Raw genomic sequence first — 18,944 nt, 5'->3', positions numbered from 1 at the left:
AGCGCATTCAGAATACCTGCAGGACCTATACTGTGACACTTTTAGTTTGGTCACTGGGTGGAGGGAACAAATGCATGCAGCATCCCAGTGAAGGAATATCCAGACTCCAGTAAATCACTGCATTAAAAGGCCAGAATAAAAAGACAAGATGAACATGAGTTAAAGGAGTGACCATGTAGAGATGAAATGTAGAAAAGAAGAGGTTGTTTTTTCATGTTTATAATGATACACCATAACAATTAGAGGTAATATTAGGAAATGGAGAGTTTAGTACGCCTTAATGATGTTTCAAGTATACGTGCAGACAATACAGAGGAGTGGGCACCTAGGAGCTGACATCTGGCGAGGCTGTACGTAGGTGCTGCGGGATAAACAATGGCAGCATGTAAGGAGGACCCGTTCAGCTCTTGGGCTAAGAGGGAGATGTGGGAATTGGCGATGCGTAGCAAATACATTCAAGTATCTTTTTCATAAAAAATTTCCCTGAATACAAAAAGCATTTTCAGCCACCCATAGAGCAGCCCCCTTAAATACTCACTACAAGAAACCTTCCTCATAAAATAAAAATATCTTGAACTGTCCCTTGAGTGTATTATAATGGGATTTGACCTGTAATAACAAACCGGAAAGAACAAAGGAAATGGAATTAGTCTGTGAGGTTGGTATGTGAACTATCCAGAACTTCATAGCAGAACGTCCAGTCAATTCTGGACTTGTCTGATTGAGGATTATACACATTGCTCGCTTTTTTTCCCTCCTCTTCCAAAGGCTTACCTCTTTGTCCCTGAGAAAGGGAGGAAGTTCAGTCAACTTTCTCCCTAGTTAGAAGTTCAGTAAAGGACTTGATTGGTGAGAAGATTAGAAACTAGGTGAAGTTTTTGACTTACCTATGGATTTCACATAACAGAGACTTCCATGTTTTCCGTGGATAATCAAAATTTGCCTGGATATTAGAACTTGGAGTTACTGTAGCTCTAGTTATCATAAGTATAAAGGAATTTTTCTAAGGTTTTATTCAAATTTTTTTCTCATCTCTACAGGCGGTGCTTGGCACTTTTCATTTAATGTGAAATTTTACCCACCAGACCCCTCTCAGCTATCTGAAGATATCACCAGGTATTTGAAAGTTGGCTGTGAAAAGACAGGCATCTTGGGAGAGTTGTGGTTCTCTTAAATTATCCAGAGAAGAGCATGCTTGCATTTAGTAACCTTATAATCATCCACACTAAAATGGTAAACAGAAGGCAACTCAATGAGAGTAAACATCCAATTAGAAGATTTGCCAAATTATATCTGTTTGTAGTTGAATCTGGTGCTAAGCTGATACTTCTCTCTGCCTGACCCTAGTGACGAGACATGCAGAATTGAGATACTGTTATCTGGTGACCTCGGCCAAACTGGATGGGATTCAGCCTTAAATGATATAGCCATTCTAGTGCTCATGCTTTCACACTTAGAGTAAAAAAATGTCTTTGGATGCTTATGCCTTTCATATACCATTCTGGTACTTGACAGCTCTTTAGAAAAAACACATGCATGCACATGTACACATACAGATGCACATGTACACAAACAGATGCACACAAACACATGCACACTTAAAAATTTACTTTCCAATCTACAAGGGAAGCAATTCATTTTCACAAGAGAGGACTTTAAAAAAAGGCACACGACAAAAATATTCTGGCGTGATGACTGAGCTTTGTGAGAAGCTGTCCCTTCATGTAGCTGCCCTGGGTGTGATGTGTCCTCGACTTCTCTGCATTCCCCTGTGGAACCCCTGGTTCTGCTGTGGTTGGCGGTACATTCGTGGCCAGCCAGAGCGACCCTGTGCAGTGTATGTTGAGTTTACTGTGTCAGCCTCACATCCTGGGAGGGCTTTTCATAAAAGGGGAATTGAAACTCAAAAAGTTTCGATCTCTTGGTATGATTACAAGTAATTTCAACAGACATTTTAGAAGAAAGGTGAAAACTAGATCCAGAGTGTTTTTCTATGTTTGCATTAAATTAGAAAATTTATAATTTCTGGAAAGAAGGGAAAGGGTTGTCAAAGAACATGTATGAAGGACCCATGGACAAAGCCAAAGGGGGGTGGGATTGAGGGTGGGAGGCAGAGATGGGTGGGGTGGGGACGGTGGTGGGAAAACAGAGACAACTACTTGAACAACAATAAAAAATGATAAAAAAATTTATAATTTCTCTAAGAATACTTTTTTATAATATTGAGGAACTATTTACTTGTGGGTAATTTGTGGTTATAGAGCATATATATACCTGGATTTGAAATTTAGTGCATGGTTGATTTCTATCTATTTGTGTAGTACTTGCAGAACCCATGGAGTAATTAGAAATTTTTATATCTTAATCACACATAGTTTGCTTATAACTAGCTTAAAATGATATTTAGACCTTAACATGTCTTTATAGTCCTCAGCTTCAATAGTTTAACAGTTCATTTGTTATATAAAAGGTACAATGTGTGTTTTATTATTAGACACATATGCTGGGCCATGCAAGGTATTAAAACTTATTAATGTGAATACTTACCTTTGAATCCTCCAGAATTAGTATTATATCTGTAAACCTTAAAAGCAAAGTAACAAAAAGTACGTCAGCTGTTAATGGAAATATTTTTATGGTATCTTGGCAAAATTACGTGGAAAATGTTTTATAGTTCCCAAATTTAAAACTGTTTACTTACAGTAACAAAAGATCTTACAGTAGTAATTTTTCAATTAGTCTTCATATCATTTGGCTACTAGGAAGTTATCTTTAAAAATGAGAAGTTGAAACAGAAATCATTCATTATTATCCAGAGTCTCTCTGACCAGGGATGAAGGAACGCAGGAAGTTGAGAGCAGGGTTTATGATGGCGTAGCTGTTGAGTTACCTGAAATTTGTCTTGGTTGCATGGCAAGACCTTTATTAGATATCAAAATGAGACTTCCTTAAGTCTAGTTGAGACTTAATAATTATATTTAAGAACACCGTTTTTATAATACCCCCAACCAAAGATTTCACAGAGTGTCTTGAGGACTATTCATTTGACTATAAATGTTATTTTAAAAGATGTTAGAGGAGTATGTCTTAAGTTTGTTTTTTTTACTCTGTGCTTTATTAATAAACCCTGTTTTATTATGAACATTGACTTGTCTTTAGTGCCCTTAAATATTGTATTTTTATGGCCAAGTATTTTCCCCCTTATATCTAGATCAAAATATAGGTGATAGAAAATTTGTCCTCGAGTGATTGTTCAGTAGGGAGAAATTGCTTACCAAACACCATGACCTGAGTGGCCTCCTTTTCCTGGACCCCAATGCTGACTTTTTGCTTTGTCCTTTTGGCTGCTGGAAGGTACTACCTCTGCTTACAACTGCGAGATGACATCGTGTCCGGAAGGCTGCCGTGCTCCTTTGTCACCCTCGCCCTCTTGGGTTCCTACACTGTCCAGTCAGAACTTGGAGACTATGACCCAGATGAATGTGGGAGTGATTACATTAGTGAGTTCCGCTTTGCGCCAAATCACACTAAAGAACTGGAAGATAAAGTGATTGAGCTGCACAAGAGTCACAGGTCAGTGGCAGAAACCCTGAGGACAGTCCATTTAAGTTGTACCTCGATGAGTGAGCATCACTTTCACTACCTACTTTTCCCAGGACTGACTTCAGGGCATTGTGGATGGGACTTCAGCAGAGTAGGATTCTCTAGTGGGTACAGTTCTGGGACAGTTAGGTTCTTACTTAGAATATCTATTTATAAGGTTTTCTTTAAAAGCCACCTTATTATGTTACTTCCCTCAGAGCCCAGATATGCTTGGGGCTCCTGTGGGGGCTTACTTATTAGATAGCAAGGGAGCCTCGTAAGAAGTATACAACCTTACCAGGTTAAAGAAAAGCAGCATTGTAACATTGTTTTTTTTCTTATCAGAGGAATGACGCCAGCTGAAGCTGAGATGCATTTCTTGGAAAATGCCAAAAAACTATCCATGTATGGGGTAGATTTACATCATGCCAAGGTATGCATTGTTTGGGTTTTTTTTTTTTTTTTTAACTTCATGTATTTGTTTTTAGAGAGGGGGAAGGGATGGAAAAAGACAGGAAGAGAAACGTCAATGTGAGAGATAAACATCCGATTGGCTGCCTCTCGCATGCACCCCCAACTGGGGCTTGTACCCCAAGCATGTGACCTGACCAGGAATCGAAGTGGCAACCTTTTGCTTTGCAGGACAATGCCCAGCCATCTGAGTCACACTGGTCAGAACAGTATGCATTGCTTAAATCCCAGACTTTTAACTTTATTTAATTCAGTGCAGTTATTGCTGTAAGCTGCTGATTTTTACTTCAGTGTGTAAAAGAAAACTTTGGAGATTCAAATCTGTGTTTGCAAAGGTAAAGCAAATTTAGCTCTCTGATATTTCACTGAGGGGTTGGCTCTCCCTGACTTATGGTGTCGGACAACTGAAAGTTCTCAGTAGCCAGAGCCTCTGATTGCCCGTTGATTCAGGTGGAAATTTATCTTCAATAATAAGCTCTGAGCTCACCCTGACTTCCCCAGCTTAGTTGTAGCTCCCACTTTGTGCTAAAACGTACCCTCTACTCCTGTCACACCCTGTTTCTGCCTTTTTCCTGAAAGTGCTCATTTTGTCTGCACTGTCCTGCTCCTTTCTGTCTGCATGCCTAATGATCACATATCTGTGATGTGCGAAGTACTGTTTGTGGCCCTGTTCTGGTTACCCACCAGGCACTCAGTAAATTCATGTGAAATTTATCTCCATCTCTAAAGTTGAGGTATTCTGACAAATAACCTGCACTTTAAATAACATTGTTGGTTTTGAAGTTCAGGTAAATTAGCCACCCAAGCTAAGGATTGACCATTGACTGATGATTGGTGAAATATTAAAGTGTGTCTTCGCGATAGTGTCTTGGGAAGAAAAAGTTGTAATTGGACTGTCTAAGGGTGAAGGTTGTAAGGATGCATAGAGCAGTTTTTACTCCCTGCCATGCTTTTTCTAGAATCTCCATATTTTTCAGAAGTGAGAGAAGGAGTTTATGGACTATTAGTCTGGTATTTGAACAGTTGTGAATAAAGCACTGTGGCCCTGGCCGGGTGGCTCAGTTGATTGGAGCATTGCCCATGCACCAAAAGGTTGTGAGTTGCAGGTTTGATCCCTGGTCAAGGCGCATACGGAAGGCCACCTATTGATGTTTTTCTCTCATACCACATTCTTCTCCCCTTGTCTCTCTCTCTCTCTCATTTCTCTCTTGTCTCTTTCATCTCTCTCATCTTTCTCTCTCCCCCTTCCACCCTCTCTCCCTCTCTAAAGTCAGCGACTGTATCCTCTGGTAAGGTTTAAAATAAATAAATAAAGTACTGTAGAAGTACAGGCAAGCTTTTATGAAAAGTAATATCATCAAAACATGAGAAGTTTGTTATGATCTTAGGGATGGATTCAGTCACTTCAGCAGTGTTAAAAGATCACTGTTTGCAGTTGAGGGGCCTTTTCTTCTGATACGGGCAGACGCAATAGAATTGCTCTGGTTATGGGAATGTGCCTGTACTTCTAATGCATAGGGTAGCCACCAATTTCATGGTCCTGGACTCACAAGAATGTGCAGTTAACAGGCTTCTAGGCAAGCAAGTATCTTAAACAGTCAAGCTTGGGATCAAGAAATTAAGAGAGTTTTCAGCTGTCTTTGTTCAGGCAAACAGCTCACCAGCCCCGAGGTCCCATGGGAGGGAAGTCTATGATCCATAGGTTCTGTTGATGCTACATCTGGGCCTGTTCTTTGGATGGTGTTTGGGGAGAGACTAATCCTCAGTGGATTTGGGCCAAAAAATGGTGACCATTAAGTGAATGCAGGTCTGATTGGTTCTCTCTGTGGATCATTTCACACATCACACAGGATGAGCACTTCCAAGGGCTGAAGGCCTGAGCACTAACGAGCATAATCTCAGAGACCTGGCTGGGCTTATCCCCGGGATGGGCTGGTGCCCTGTGCCCGGCTCTTTAACATTCATGTGTAATTAGTGCAGCAGGTGTAGCTCTGTTCACTTGCCAGTTTATTATATTTTTTCACTTATTTTGCAATCAGAGAATAAAGGTGTTTTATATTTTATACCAAGTATAAGGCAGGATGAGAATTTAAAAGGGAAATAAGAGGAAGCACTAATAAGATTTTCTCTTAGAGTTTTTCCTTAGCTGACTGAAAGATAAGGAAACAAGAAGGAAGTAAAGGTAGCCTGAACATTTGAGTGAGTCGAAAACTGCTGTTGAATCACATTACACATGATGATTCACTTACTGCCCAGGAAGAATAAGTAAATGAAAGAGTAGGGCATGTTTTCAGGGAAGTGCAACTCAGGATGTGTGCATTTCCATCACTGAAAATGAAATCACTTAACATTGCTATAGCTACTGAGTTAAAATAGATAGCTGCAATAATATGATTTGAAATTATCCAATTAAAAAAAAGAGAATTAAGGAAGTGCCAATGCAGCCCATTATAGGAATTTCATCTGAATATTAAGTATAACAAATGGTTCGGTTACAGACTCCATTTTCTCATACATCCACACTCTGTCATTTTAAGAAGGAAATGTACCTAATTAAATGATAGCTAATTTCCAGTCAAAGCAGGGTATAAAGGGCCCTGGGCTTTAGGACCTATTTAGTAATTCTGAATTTCGATCTTGAACTCCATGCCTCTATGTAAAGAATAAATACCCATATTAGATAAAGGTCCCTTGTTTTGGAAAATCTGTTCTAAATGCTTCTCCCCACCCCCCCTTTGGGAAGACTGTCTCTGCTTGTTTGTCATCTAATGTCAGTCTGAATAGGCTCTGTGAGCACCATTTATTTCATATACGATTCTAAAATTTAGATCTAAATTCATATTGGATATCCAGTGGACCAAGTGATAATGAAAGACAGCAAAGTTTAAACAGTGGCTTTTATTTATTTTTTTAAAGATTTTATTTATTTATTGTTAGAGAGAGGGAAAGGTAAGGAGAAAGAGGGAAAGAAACATCATTGTATGGTTGCCTCTCAAACGCCCCCTATTGGGGACCTGGCCCACAACCCAGGCATGTGCCCTGACTGGGAATTGAACCTGCAACCCTTTGTTTCATAGGCTAGTGCTTAGTCCACTGAGTTACACCAGCTAAGGCTAAACACTGATTTTTAAATTAAGGGAATAGCATGCCCATTTATTTTAATGACAAGAGACTGAGAGTGTCCAGGTCTGCCTTCAGTACTCCCTGCTACAGGGAGCATTAAATGTGTTCATTGGTAGGGAAACACACATGACCCCTAGAAAGTCTGCTGATAGAGTTTTTGATGCAAAAGATTTATTAAACTAACCTTAATACAATATACTATGGCAGAAAACTTAAGAAAAAAGTATCATTTTCTTGTTGTTTTGTGATTGATGGAGACTGTCATCCAGTTTAATACCCCACTTGCCTGACATTTTCTTTCTTCATTTGCCAAACATATAATGGCTCAACACATGCCAGGTAGGCACTGCGTCACCCTGTGGTTACAGAGATTAAACAGAGCTCCTGCTCTCAACCAGCTACAGTCCTGAGGAGAAGGAGTATTGGTGGGAGTTTACCGCAGTGCCATTTGCTGGGGTGTGCTAGATGCAACAGAATGACACAGGGCCACAGAGAAGCTCATGTTGGAGGGTGCGAAGGGAAAAGGAAAGAAGCCAAGGGGCCTTCCTATTCTTCCCCATGAAGGGATTCTCTTTCCTTGTGATTGAAACATACGTGAATGATTTAAAAATAGATAAATAATGAAAAATACTTTAGATATTCTTTCCCTCTTTCATTCAAAGGAGTATTTTCTAAACTTTATGTTCTTTATCAGAAAGAAAGTGAATCAAAGAGCAGTTACTCCAATGGTCCTCTGTCATGCCTGCATTTCTGCTCATGGCGTGACGTGGGCACCTCTGAGCTGTCATGTGAGCAGATTGGCTGGCTCTGAAGGATCAGTAATGCCAGCTCCTGGTCAGCATCAGGCTATAACTCTTTATTTTTTTATTTTTTATTTTTTTGAATATATATTTTATTGATTATGGTATTACAGTTGTCCCATTCCCCCCCTCTACTCCCCTCCACCCTGCACACCCTCTCCCGCCCACATTCCCCCTTTAGTTCATGTCCACATGTCATAAGTTCTTTAGCTTCTACATTTCCCATACTATTCTTGCCCTCCCCCTGTCTATTTTCTACCTACCACCTATGCTACTTATTCTCCATACCTTTTCCCCCTCTCTTCTCCTCCCACTCCCCTGTTGCTAACCCTCCATGTGATCTCCATTTCTGTGGTTCTGCTCCTGTTCTAGTTGTTTGCTTAGTTTGTTTTTGTTTTAGGTGTTAATAATTGTGAGTTTGCTGTCATTTTACTATACATGGTTTTTATCTTCTTTTTCTTAGATAAGTCCCTTTAACATTTCATAAAATAAGGGCTTGGTGATGGTGAACTCCTTTAACTTGACCTTATCTGAGAAGCACTTGATCTGCCCTTCCATTCTAAATGAAAGCTTTGCTGGATAGAGCAACCTTGGATGCAGGTTTTTGCCTTTCGTGACTTGAAATATTTCTTTCCAGCCTCTTCTTGCCTGTAAGGTCTCTTTTGAGAAATCAGCTGACAGTCTGATGGGAACTCCTTTGTAGGTGACTGTCCCCTTATCTCTTGCTGCTTCTAGGATTCTCTGGTTCATTTTTACCTTGACTAATGTAATTATGATGTGCCTTGGGTGTGTTCCTCCTTGGGTCCAACTTCTTTGGGGCTCTCTGAGCTTCCTGGGCTTCCTGGAAGTCTATTTCCTTTCCCAGAATGGGGAAGTTCTCCTTTATTATTTGTTCAAATAAGTTTTCAATTTCTGGCTCTTCCTCTTCTCCTTCTGGTACCCCTATAATTCGGATGTTGGAACGTTAAAGATGCCCTGGAGGTTCCTAAGCCTCTCCTCATTTTTTTGAATTCTTATTTCTTCCTTCTATTTTGTTGTTTCTTTCTTCCTTCTGGTCCACTCCATTGATTTGAGTCCCAGTTTTCTTCCCATCCCTATTGGTTCCCTGTGCATTTTCCTTCATTTCACTTAGCATAGCCTTCATTTTTTCACTTAATTTGCAACCAAAATCAACCAATTCTGTGAGCATCCTGATCACCAGTGCTTTGAACTGTGCATCTGATAGGTTGGCTATCTCTTGGTCGCTTAGTTGTGTTTGCTGTGGAGCTTTGATTTGGTCTTCTGTTTGGGCGTTTGTTTTTTTTTTGTCTTGTCGTGCCTGTTACGTATGAGGGGCAGAGCCTTAGGTGTTCACCAGGGTGGGATAACACATGTTGCTGGGTTGTGACACTGTATGTGGGGGCAAGGTCTGAGAGGGAACAATGGTGCTTGCTCTGCTCTCTGTCAGACTTCAGTCCCTTCTGCTGCTTCCCCCAAGCTAACTGGGCCCTTCTGGTGCTGATTCCCATGTGGGTGGGCTTGTGTACGTTCTGGGACCCCATGAGTCTCTCCAGAGAACTCTCCTATGAGGCTGGGAGTCTTCCCCTGCACCTCAACTCCCACAGGTGTTTTCAATCGGTGATTTGAGGCTTTATTTCCCAGTGCCAGGACCCTGGGTTGCGCAGTCTGTCTCACTCCCCAGTTTCGCCTGGTTTATCTGCTCATGAATGTGGGACCGCTTGGTCAGCCAGCTGCCCTGCGCACAGTACCCTGCTTCACAATTGCCGTCTCGCTGGGTCTGCCAGCTGCTACCTGTGTGCCCAGGGTCCACCTGCTGCAGTCTTGCATGCCCAGTGCCACCACTTTTTGTGCCTCAACCCTTCTCCGCCAGCTGCCCAACTTCATCCTGCCTACTGGTCTGGATGAATGTGTCTGTTTTAATTCCTTGGTTGTTGGACTTCCATACAGTTCAATTTTCTGTCAGTTCTGATTGTTATTTTGTTTCTAAATTGTTGTTGTCTTTATTTTGGTTGTGCCAGGAGGCACAGTGTGTCTACCTATGCCTCCATCTTGGTGGGAAGTCGAGGCTGTAGCTCATTAAATGCTCTGTCAGACTGAAGCCCTTGTTAAGTGGTGGGCAGTTTCTGGTCTTGGAGTTCTCAGGTTTTATTGTGTTATAATGTGCTGCCATCAAGCTTTTCCACTCCTGTACTTTCATGTCTAATGAAGAGATAATGTTTCAAAGGTAAAATATTTCTTTTTAAACCAGTTATGAACTTATATTTCCCAGAAATGGGCCAAAATATTTATTTTTTGATCCTGGAAATGTTCACGCTGTACCTTGCACTGACAGAATTTAGAAGTAAACTCCCACAATATGATGAGTCAGAATCCCCTATTAGGATTCTGCCATCTTCCTCTTCCCTCTTTGCTGGTGCTGCAGAGGGACTCAAAGCTGGGGACAGCTGTGCTGATTGATGTAACAGAAGATCTCAGCTTTGCCTCCTGTGTAACCCCTGCTTCCAATAGCCACTGAGATGAGATAGAGACTGTGCCTCACACACAGTCCTGCCTTTGTCATTTGTTTCTACTCCACTCGAGGCCACCCTGTTCATTTCACCCTGATTTCACCTGAATACAATATCTAGAGGGTGTAGACTACACATGATTATGTCTCCTGAACTTTACGTAACATCTCTGATGACCTCTGGGACCTCTGGGCATCATGCATCCCTAGGAAACGGCCAGAATGTAAAATATGCAAATAAAGTAAATTGCAAATGTAGTATGATCCCACTTTTGTTAGAAAAGACTAAACTATACAGACCCGTTAAATGTATCTGTGTGTGAACCATATTGTTAAGTGTGACCACCAGTGGGCAGTGTGTGTGTTGGGAGCCGATTGGGGAAGTGCAGTTCATACTTAAGGAACAGAAAAACTTTTATATTTAAATTTTATTCTGACAATAACAAAATATAAAACAGATTGAGACTCTTTTTAAAGGAACAAACTTTATAACACTCAGGAAAAGATATGGCCCCTCTCTTAGTATTCATATTAGTCAAGAGTGCTGCCTCTAGCCCTGGCTGGTGTGGCTCAATGGACTGAGTGCCGGCCTGTGAACCAAAGGCTTGCCAGGGCACGTGCCTGGGTTGTGGGCCAGGTCCCCAGTTGAGGGCCCTTGAGAGGAAACTACACATTGATGTTTCTCTCCTTTCCTTTCTCCTTCCCTTCCCCACGCTCTATAAATAAATAAATAAATGAATGAATGAATGAATGTATGTTTTTAGAGTAGTGCTGCTTCTGGAACCAAGCTGTCCACATTTCAACTGGGACACTTATCCATCTCTATATCTCAGTTTCCTCATATGTAAAATGGGAATAATAATAGAAACTGCCTCAAAATATCCTAATGTATATTAAAAGTGTCAATATTCATAACGTGGTTAGAACAGGGCTTGGCACCGGACAACCTAGAACTGCAGCCATCATTTCTGTTACTAACACAACCTTCCATCTGGCTGGCGTTCTCTGTGTGCAGTGTTTCTGCTGTAAGTCTGGGACACCTGGGTGAGGAGATTTTGCTCTTACAAATCTCTGTAGTGATAAATATCTTCATCAAAAGGCTATTATTTAGTGGTGATGCTTTTTAAAATGACTGCAGTATTTTTTTTATTTAAATAAGAGCTATAGGTAGTCAGTTATAGGCTCTGACATAGAGGCTTAAATATCATACCTAGCTATCTGTAAGTGGAAGTAAATGAGAAATAAATGAGATACTGATCCTTTATCCCTTGCTGCTGTTTTGCAGGATTCTGAAGGAGTTGAAATTATGTTAGGAGTTTGTGCAAGTGGTCTGTTGATATATCGTGACCGACTGCGGATAAATAGATTTGCCTGGCCTAAGGTTCTAAAAATTTCATACAAACGGAACAACTTTTACATCAAGATCCGCCCTGGAGAGGTAAGTAGACCCAAATTTGCATGTACATTTAGGAAAAGGTAACTGTTAGCAAACAAAAATTTAAATTACCTGCTCACAAGTTCTTAACATCTCATGACATGATTGGTTATATCTAAATGCATAAGAGAATTTATTGTAGGTTTGTCCAATAAACAGGAATAAATAAAATGTTCCTTTTTTATTACTTCAGTTCAGTTTTCCCCACAGTATACATTAATTGAAAGGGTTGTTTTTATATATTTTAATGTGAAATCCAGATTCATGAATGTTTTGTATTCTTCAAGCTGTGGTCTAAAAGAAAGTCTTAGTCATTAAACCTCTTTGTGAATAAAGGATTGATTTCTTCTTGCCTGTCCTATTGTTGTGTCCTTTTCTCTCTTTTCCTCTCCCTCTGTCCTCCAAATCTGATAGCGTTCTAAAGTGAATAGTTTAGAGATAATGTGCATTGAGGTACAAGAAAGAATAGGGGATACAGAGTGTAAATTATGTAAATGTTCCATAGCCTAATACATTTCCATCTTTTTTACAATCAGAAGCTAATGAAGGAGTCAAAACTAATCCTTATTCCTTGGGCAACAGCATTTATGAGTGACTTACATTTGTATCCTCCTTAGTGGTTTATACATAATAGGTAACAAATATCTGCTATTATCTGCTTAATAGATAATAAATATCTCCATTTCTAATCAGTCTGATGAATACAAATGGTGGAGACAAAGCTCTAAGATTGCAGCTCATTTATGTCTCTGAACATCTTCTGACATAATATAGAATTATCTCCTGTCTTCAAAATCAACCTACCCAGTTGTGGAAAGTACAATTAGAATATCAGACTGCAAAGCAAGCCATCATGTTTAGTGTAAATACAAAGTCGTACTTACCTGTGGAGACTGAAATAATCTGTAAGCTTTTCATGTAAACACCTGAAATTACAGTAATTTTAAAAATATTTCTAAAAATGGCTTGTTAAACTTACAACTGATTTAAGTGCCCTGGCAGGTGTGGATCAGTGGATTGAGTGCTGGCCTGCAAACCAAAAAGGTCTCTGGTTCGATTCCTAGTCAAGACACATGCCTGGGTTGTGGGGCAGGTCCCCAGTAGGGGGTGCTTGAGAGGTAACCACACATTAATGTTTCTCACCCTCTCTTTCTCCCTCCATTCCCTTCTCTAAAAATAAATAAGTGGAATCTTTAAAAAACAACATTTATTAAGCAAGCATTTATTTACTGTTAGGCACTGTGTTGGGCATTGGAAATAGGAAAATAAATATGACCTTGTGCCTGGTCTTAAGGGACCTGGTGTTTAGTGGAGAAACAGACTCACACACTTAGGTGCAGATGAGATAATAAACTGTGGACATGGAAAGAGCATAGCTGTGAAAGGCCCACAGGGAAAATTGGAGAATGCATCAGGAGACAGGAGTGAGCCCTGGAAGTTTTTAAATTAGTATGTGACATAAGTAGATGAACACTTTAAAATGATGGGTTTCTTAATGAAATTCAGCTACTTAGCAATGTGATATGAGAAGACCTAAACTGGGCCAGAGGCTCTGGGAATAGAATAGAAGGGGCCAACTTGAGACATGCAGACAGCAGAGGCAGAACAGTAGGTTTTGGAGACCAGATGGGGGAAAGATGAAAAGGTGAGAGAGTCCAGAATAATCAGAGATTTTCAGTTTGCACTAGAGGGGGCAATGGAGATAGCATTATTAAATGAGAGAAAAAGGGGGCAAATTTCAGGAAAAAAGATTGAATTCCTTTGGGACAGATTCTCGCATAGTAAGAAATATAGGACTTGAACAGTCATCAACTGTATACATTTTATTCAAGGCCTTAGACGTGGAATAAAGAGCAAGAGAAGTTAAAGGAATAAAAAGAGACCCTATAACAAAAACCCTGGGTAAGACCACTTTTTGAGAGAGAAGTTAGACAGAAAAGGAACATAGAGATTAAGAACAACAGCCAAAAAAGAGGAAAAAAGGGACAAAAACAGTCACTGATAACAAGGAGATTCAGGGGACATGTTTAACCAGGAGTACCAAGTGCCAAATGTTACAGAGAAGGCGCAGGCAAGAACTAAGAAAAGTGCATCGGAGCTGACAGGCAGGTCCTGTTGATGCTCAGGAAGGAGTTAGGAGCACCTACCAGGTTGCAATGAGGTAAGGCATGGAGTAGCTGAGGCTTCTCATTCATGACATTTAGCAGTGAGCAGTGAGAAGGTTCTGGCTCAGGCAGAAGCAGGCTCAAAGAAAGTTGTTTCCTTCCCTTTTTTTTTTACGATCGTATTTATAGACTGAGAAGAATGAGTAAGGAGAAATTGTTGATGGCACGAAGGCTTTGAAGAGGTTACAAACAACGAATACAAAGCACAGAGATCTAGACAAACATTTAAAAAAGTTCAAGGGCCTCTGTTGGCCTTGAGACAACCTTCCTAGCTTCTTGCATGAGCAAGTTGACTGTTTTTTTAAACCGCTGGCGTTTGCATGGTATGTGATGCATACTAGATGCAGGATGGATAAATGGGTGTGGTTTAGTTCAGATCCATAGCACTCAGACTTGTCCACTGCGTCTGTTAGACAGAGGTGGTTTTCATAACCACCGCTGCACATGCAAATCGGGAAAGGTGGCTGCAGTTAGAGCAACCCATGATGTATTCCCAGTCTTCCCCCTGCCCAGTCCCTCTCAACAAACAAGGGGCAAGGTCAAGCATACGCATATCTTACATGCCATGCAGAGGACACCTCTCCTTGGTTCTTTGCCACATATATTACTTTTGCTGTTGATTTCATCAGTAATCAGTAGTCGGTGGTTTTGTGCTCTTTTGGAAACCCTTTACTGCTTAAGATGATTGCCCTCTGGTGGCCTGATGTATACTGTCCTCAGAAAATAAAAAAAATAATGAGTATCTGCAATAATAATAAAATAATTACTCAGGAAATCAGATATATCACTTTGCAAAATCAAATGGCTGCTAGAGTATCACCTGAGCTGTACATGCTGAGAAATATGAAGATGTGTTCTCCCAATCTCTGATCTTCTATAAAATATCAAGAAACATTGGCATTTAGGGAGATCCATATAATAATGAATAAATAATGTCAGCAATACCTGATGCAAAGTTACCGTACCTAGGATAGAAGCATATTTCCAGACCAGATATTAGGAGAAAATGTCATTCTGAGAACACTGTAGAATATAAACCCTTTGTTCATTTCTGTATCTTCCATTTGAAGTCACAATGTCATGGAGAAACCATAAAAATTAGGCTTAAAATTGAGATCAGGGCAAATTGGTCTCTGGAAAGAATCCAAATATCCTTTTTTGCATTTAGTTTTCATAAAATCCATAATGGTACATAAAACATTTACTATAGGCATAATGGGATTGTCTATACCTGCAGCATTTTAAGGAGATAGACAGAAGGAGTTTTTTTTCTTTGTAATGAATTGTATAACATGAACTCTGCATATAGCAACTGATTTAGGGAGTAAAGAAGAAAACTGGGTGGCATTATGATTTTTAAAATTATTTGCCTTTCTGTTATTTATTATTTTAAACTTGATTCTGGTCTTCAATGTTTTTTAAATTTAGTTTGAACAGTTTGAAAGTACCATTGGGTTTAAACTGCCAAACCATAGAGCTGCCAAGCGTTTATGGAAAGTATGCGTTGAACACCATACATTTTTCAGGTAAGTAGAGATCATTTTGCTTTTTTCCTAAGAAAAAGTTAGAATGACTGGAATGACTTATACTGAAAAAGATTGTTGGAAAGAAGAATGTAGAAGCATATCCTTTCTATTCCTTCAAGTTTGTTGTCATCAGATTACTTAATAAGAATCCTAAAAGAACTTCTGACTAAATTTGAAGGTTTTCCCTTAATTTGTTCTGTATCTATCTGCCCCGTCTCCTTTTCCTTTATTATATTTAGTGTCTTTTTATTATTTTCATAGGATGTCTACTTCAAATGCCTGATCCATTTTATACTATGTTAGTAATTTCTCAATACCCTCAACTCACTAGGGCCATCAGATCTGTGTCTACACAATAACAAATTGTCACTGTCCCTCACTACCATCACCTATTTCATGACTCTTGGGGTTTATAGAACCATATACTTTCTAGTTACATGGGGTGTGGGGGGGTCACTAGTCCAACCCCATCCCTGTTTTGCACATAGCCCCTCTGTAACATCCCTAGTTGATATGTACTTTGAGTTACTTTTTCTTGTAAAATTAGATTTATTTAATGCCATGTTTGATATTGACCCTTTAGTGCACAAAGCACTTTACCTTTCAGAACAGACTAAAAAGTTAGCATTCTTAATGTTTGACTTAATATCTTTTCTGGTGTTTTTCTTTAATTTCTTTAGATTGTTGTTACCAGAAGCGCCTCCAAAGAAATTCCTTACCTTGGGTTCCAAGTTTCGTTATAGTGGCAGAACGCAAGCCCAAACGAGGAGAGCCAGTGCGTTGATAGATCGCCCAGCCCCTTACTTTGAACGCTCATCCAGCAAACGTTACACCATGTCTCGAAGCTTGGATGGAGGTAGGCATCACTGACTGGCCCTTCATAATCTTTGTGGCCACCCAACATCATGAGCTTTCAATAAACATAGATCCTTTTGGGTAGTATGAAGTGGGAAGCACTCGGTCTGTGGCTGAATGGCAAGTTTTAACCCCCTATTCTCAAAAAGAAAGTACCTTTGTGAGTCTAATGCCTGTTATTGTAGATTTCTATAAAATTACAGTAAAAGAATGCTTCCTAGGGAATGAAGAGCATAGCTTTCTTAAGCTGGTACCCTGAATTTGGAAAGATTCTTTCATTCTAAATTTTGTAGTCACATACTCTATATAAGTAATCTGGCTCCCTTCCCAACATATCTTAAATATAGTCAGGTTTGCCTTAGACAATTTGTTGCAGAAAGGAAAGTGTAAGTTAAATTTATCTCTTTCTAAAATATTTTATGAGTACAATGTGACTCTTACAAGTTGACGAATAATAGCTTATAAAGAGGACGACGTTCAAATAACAGAGCAAGGGCTCCAAGTTAAACCCTTCTGGTTTATGTTAATCACTGCACCAGACGGACTGGGAGAGCACTGCCATGTGCACGTTCCCTACTGTTGTGTCCCATGTGTGTGTAAAACAGGGAGAGAATCAGTTAAATAACATGTTTAAGGAATGGCATAATCATGAGTTTTCGGTAGGTTTTGTTTCGTGGGATGGTTTCGTATTGCTTCTATAGTTACACGCAGATGTGCTTTCTGCTGTAAAACCTGGCGGCTGGAGTAATACTTAACTTAGGAGCTGAGCCTTGGCCAGGCCTCTGTCCTCCCATTCAGAGCACCTGGAGATTAGTTGTTTTATGGAAGACCTATCCTGTGTACATAAAGAGAAGTTTCTGGCATGTGTGTTTGGTTTTAATAATAAACAAAAATGTAACTAAAAATAAGTTAATGCTATGGGGGCCTGGGATCACCTTCCTCCTTACCTTTCTTCCACTGCTTGCCATAGCTCGTGAGACCCCGGTATAGTTGGTGGGGTGACAGACGCCCTTAATTCCCTGATTAAAAAGACTGTATTTTGCTAATGGACATCATTATAAGCTGTTTACAGAAGAAGTGAAAATTGTGTTATTAGTGCTCTGTTACGTATGTTACTAGTAAAGTGGAAAGAACACTCACTTGGCGTGGACGAATCAGGCTGCGGTCCAGTCCCTCTGCCTGTGCAGTCATTGGTGAATGACTGAAGTGCTCCCTGTCTGGTGTTAGCCATCACACGTAGAATGGGAGTAAGGCCACCTCTGACAGGGTTATCACAAAGACTGAGAAAGATATACGTCAAACCTCTCTGTTAGGTGTAATTATAATTATCTCAATAATTGTATTGATAATTATCCTTACAGGCTTTTGTGAGGTGGTCTAGGAAGTTATTACCCTTCTGTACCGTCTAAGAGTTTCCCATTTTCAGAATATCTAACTTAGAACCATACTTCTGAAATAAAATGTCTGTTAGGACTCTTGAAGTTGGATCAAGATACCAATATGTTCGTGTTAACATTGAAGTGTTTCTTTCAGCACCTTCTCACTTGCTCTTCTTTCTCCTTTAGAGAATCTCTGTAAATTTCTTGTGTATTCTCTAAGTCAGTGTTGGAGGCGCTTTTGTAGAGTCACACCTTTTCCCCTGGATGCCATCCACTTTGTTCAGTGATGCACACCCAAGGGAACACATGTGTTGTGAATGTTGTTTTCCTCATGACCTTTTGTGTGATAACGATTGCTGAGAAGACAGAAGACAATTCTGAAATAAACGTACTAATATCATGCTGTCTCTTCCTCCCTGCCCAAAAGTGATGTTAGTATGTGTTGTCTCTCACTCTTCGGGGTCCTGCCGATTCTAGTGTTTTCCATGCTGCTGAGCTGGGGCCATGGCTGCATGTTGGCATATAAAGTGCTTTTTGCAAGGTCGCATCTCCTTTAGAACAGCTTAACTGGGCCATTAGGAAGCTGTCTTACATGAGCTTTTTCAGTGGTATAATGAGATACAAAATATCTTAGTGAAGGTATTTTAATGAAATGATTTACTATTAAAAATTTTGGAATATTTTCTTACATTTATATAAATATGAAAGCAGATTCTATTTTGACTGTGATTAGCTACTTATGTGTTTTTGAAAAGCCGCATTTATAAGTTTCAGTAAATATTATGCTTTCAAAAACAAAATAATGAATATCGGATTTTAAAAATTCAACTGAAGCAAGCATCTCTTTCACTAAGATATTTTAGGTGGAATAAATGGCTGCAGCTTATATCTCTTAGATATTTGCATGTTTTGTCTTTGCATGAGTTTCATTAGCAACATTTGTCTTCCTTTCTCCAAATATTAGAGATGAATAAACATATGCATATTTTGGTAGATATGTATGCATACCTTTTTAAAGTGCAGTAAAAATTAAAACATTTCTGCACTTCAGTTAATGGAGTTGCCATCTGCATTTTATAATTTCTGCCAACATGGTTAATTT

At 39.7% G+C, this 18,944-nt stretch overlaps 1 protein-coding gene across 23 annotated transcripts in view; it reads left to right on the top strand.

The window, feature by feature from the left end:
- Window positions 1-18,944, top strand: part of EPB41L3 (erythrocyte membrane protein band 4.1 like 3) — a 202,230-nt gene that overhangs the window by 155,519 nt on the left and 27,767 nt on the right. For all 23 annotated transcript variants that reach the window (XM_036009278.1, XM_036009276.1, XM_036009282.1 and 20 more), the window contains exons 6-11: window positions 1,041-1,116; window positions 3,355-3,573; window positions 3,928-4,015; window positions 11,768-11,920; window positions 15,511-15,608; window positions 16,289-16,464. In XM_036009278.1, coding sequence (XP_035865171.1) covers window positions 1,041-1,116; window positions 3,355-3,573; window positions 3,928-4,015; window positions 11,768-11,920; window positions 15,511-15,608; window positions 16,289-16,464 — 810 coding nt within the window. The remainder of the gene's footprint in view (window positions 1-1,040; window positions 1,117-3,354; window positions 3,574-3,927; window positions 4,016-11,767; window positions 11,921-15,510; window positions 15,609-16,288; window positions 16,465-18,944) is intronic.

The sequence above is a fragment of the Phyllostomus discolor genome, chromosome 9, assembly GCF_004126475.2.
Source record: "Phyllostomus discolor isolate MPI-MPIP mPhyDis1 chromosome 9, mPhyDis1.pri.v3, whole genome shotgun sequence".
NCBI lineage: Eukaryota > Metazoa > Chordata > Mammalia > Chiroptera > Phyllostomidae > Phyllostomus > Phyllostomus discolor.
Note: the sequence above shows the minus strand (reverse complement) of the source record. Positions and strands in the feature narration are given on the sequence as shown.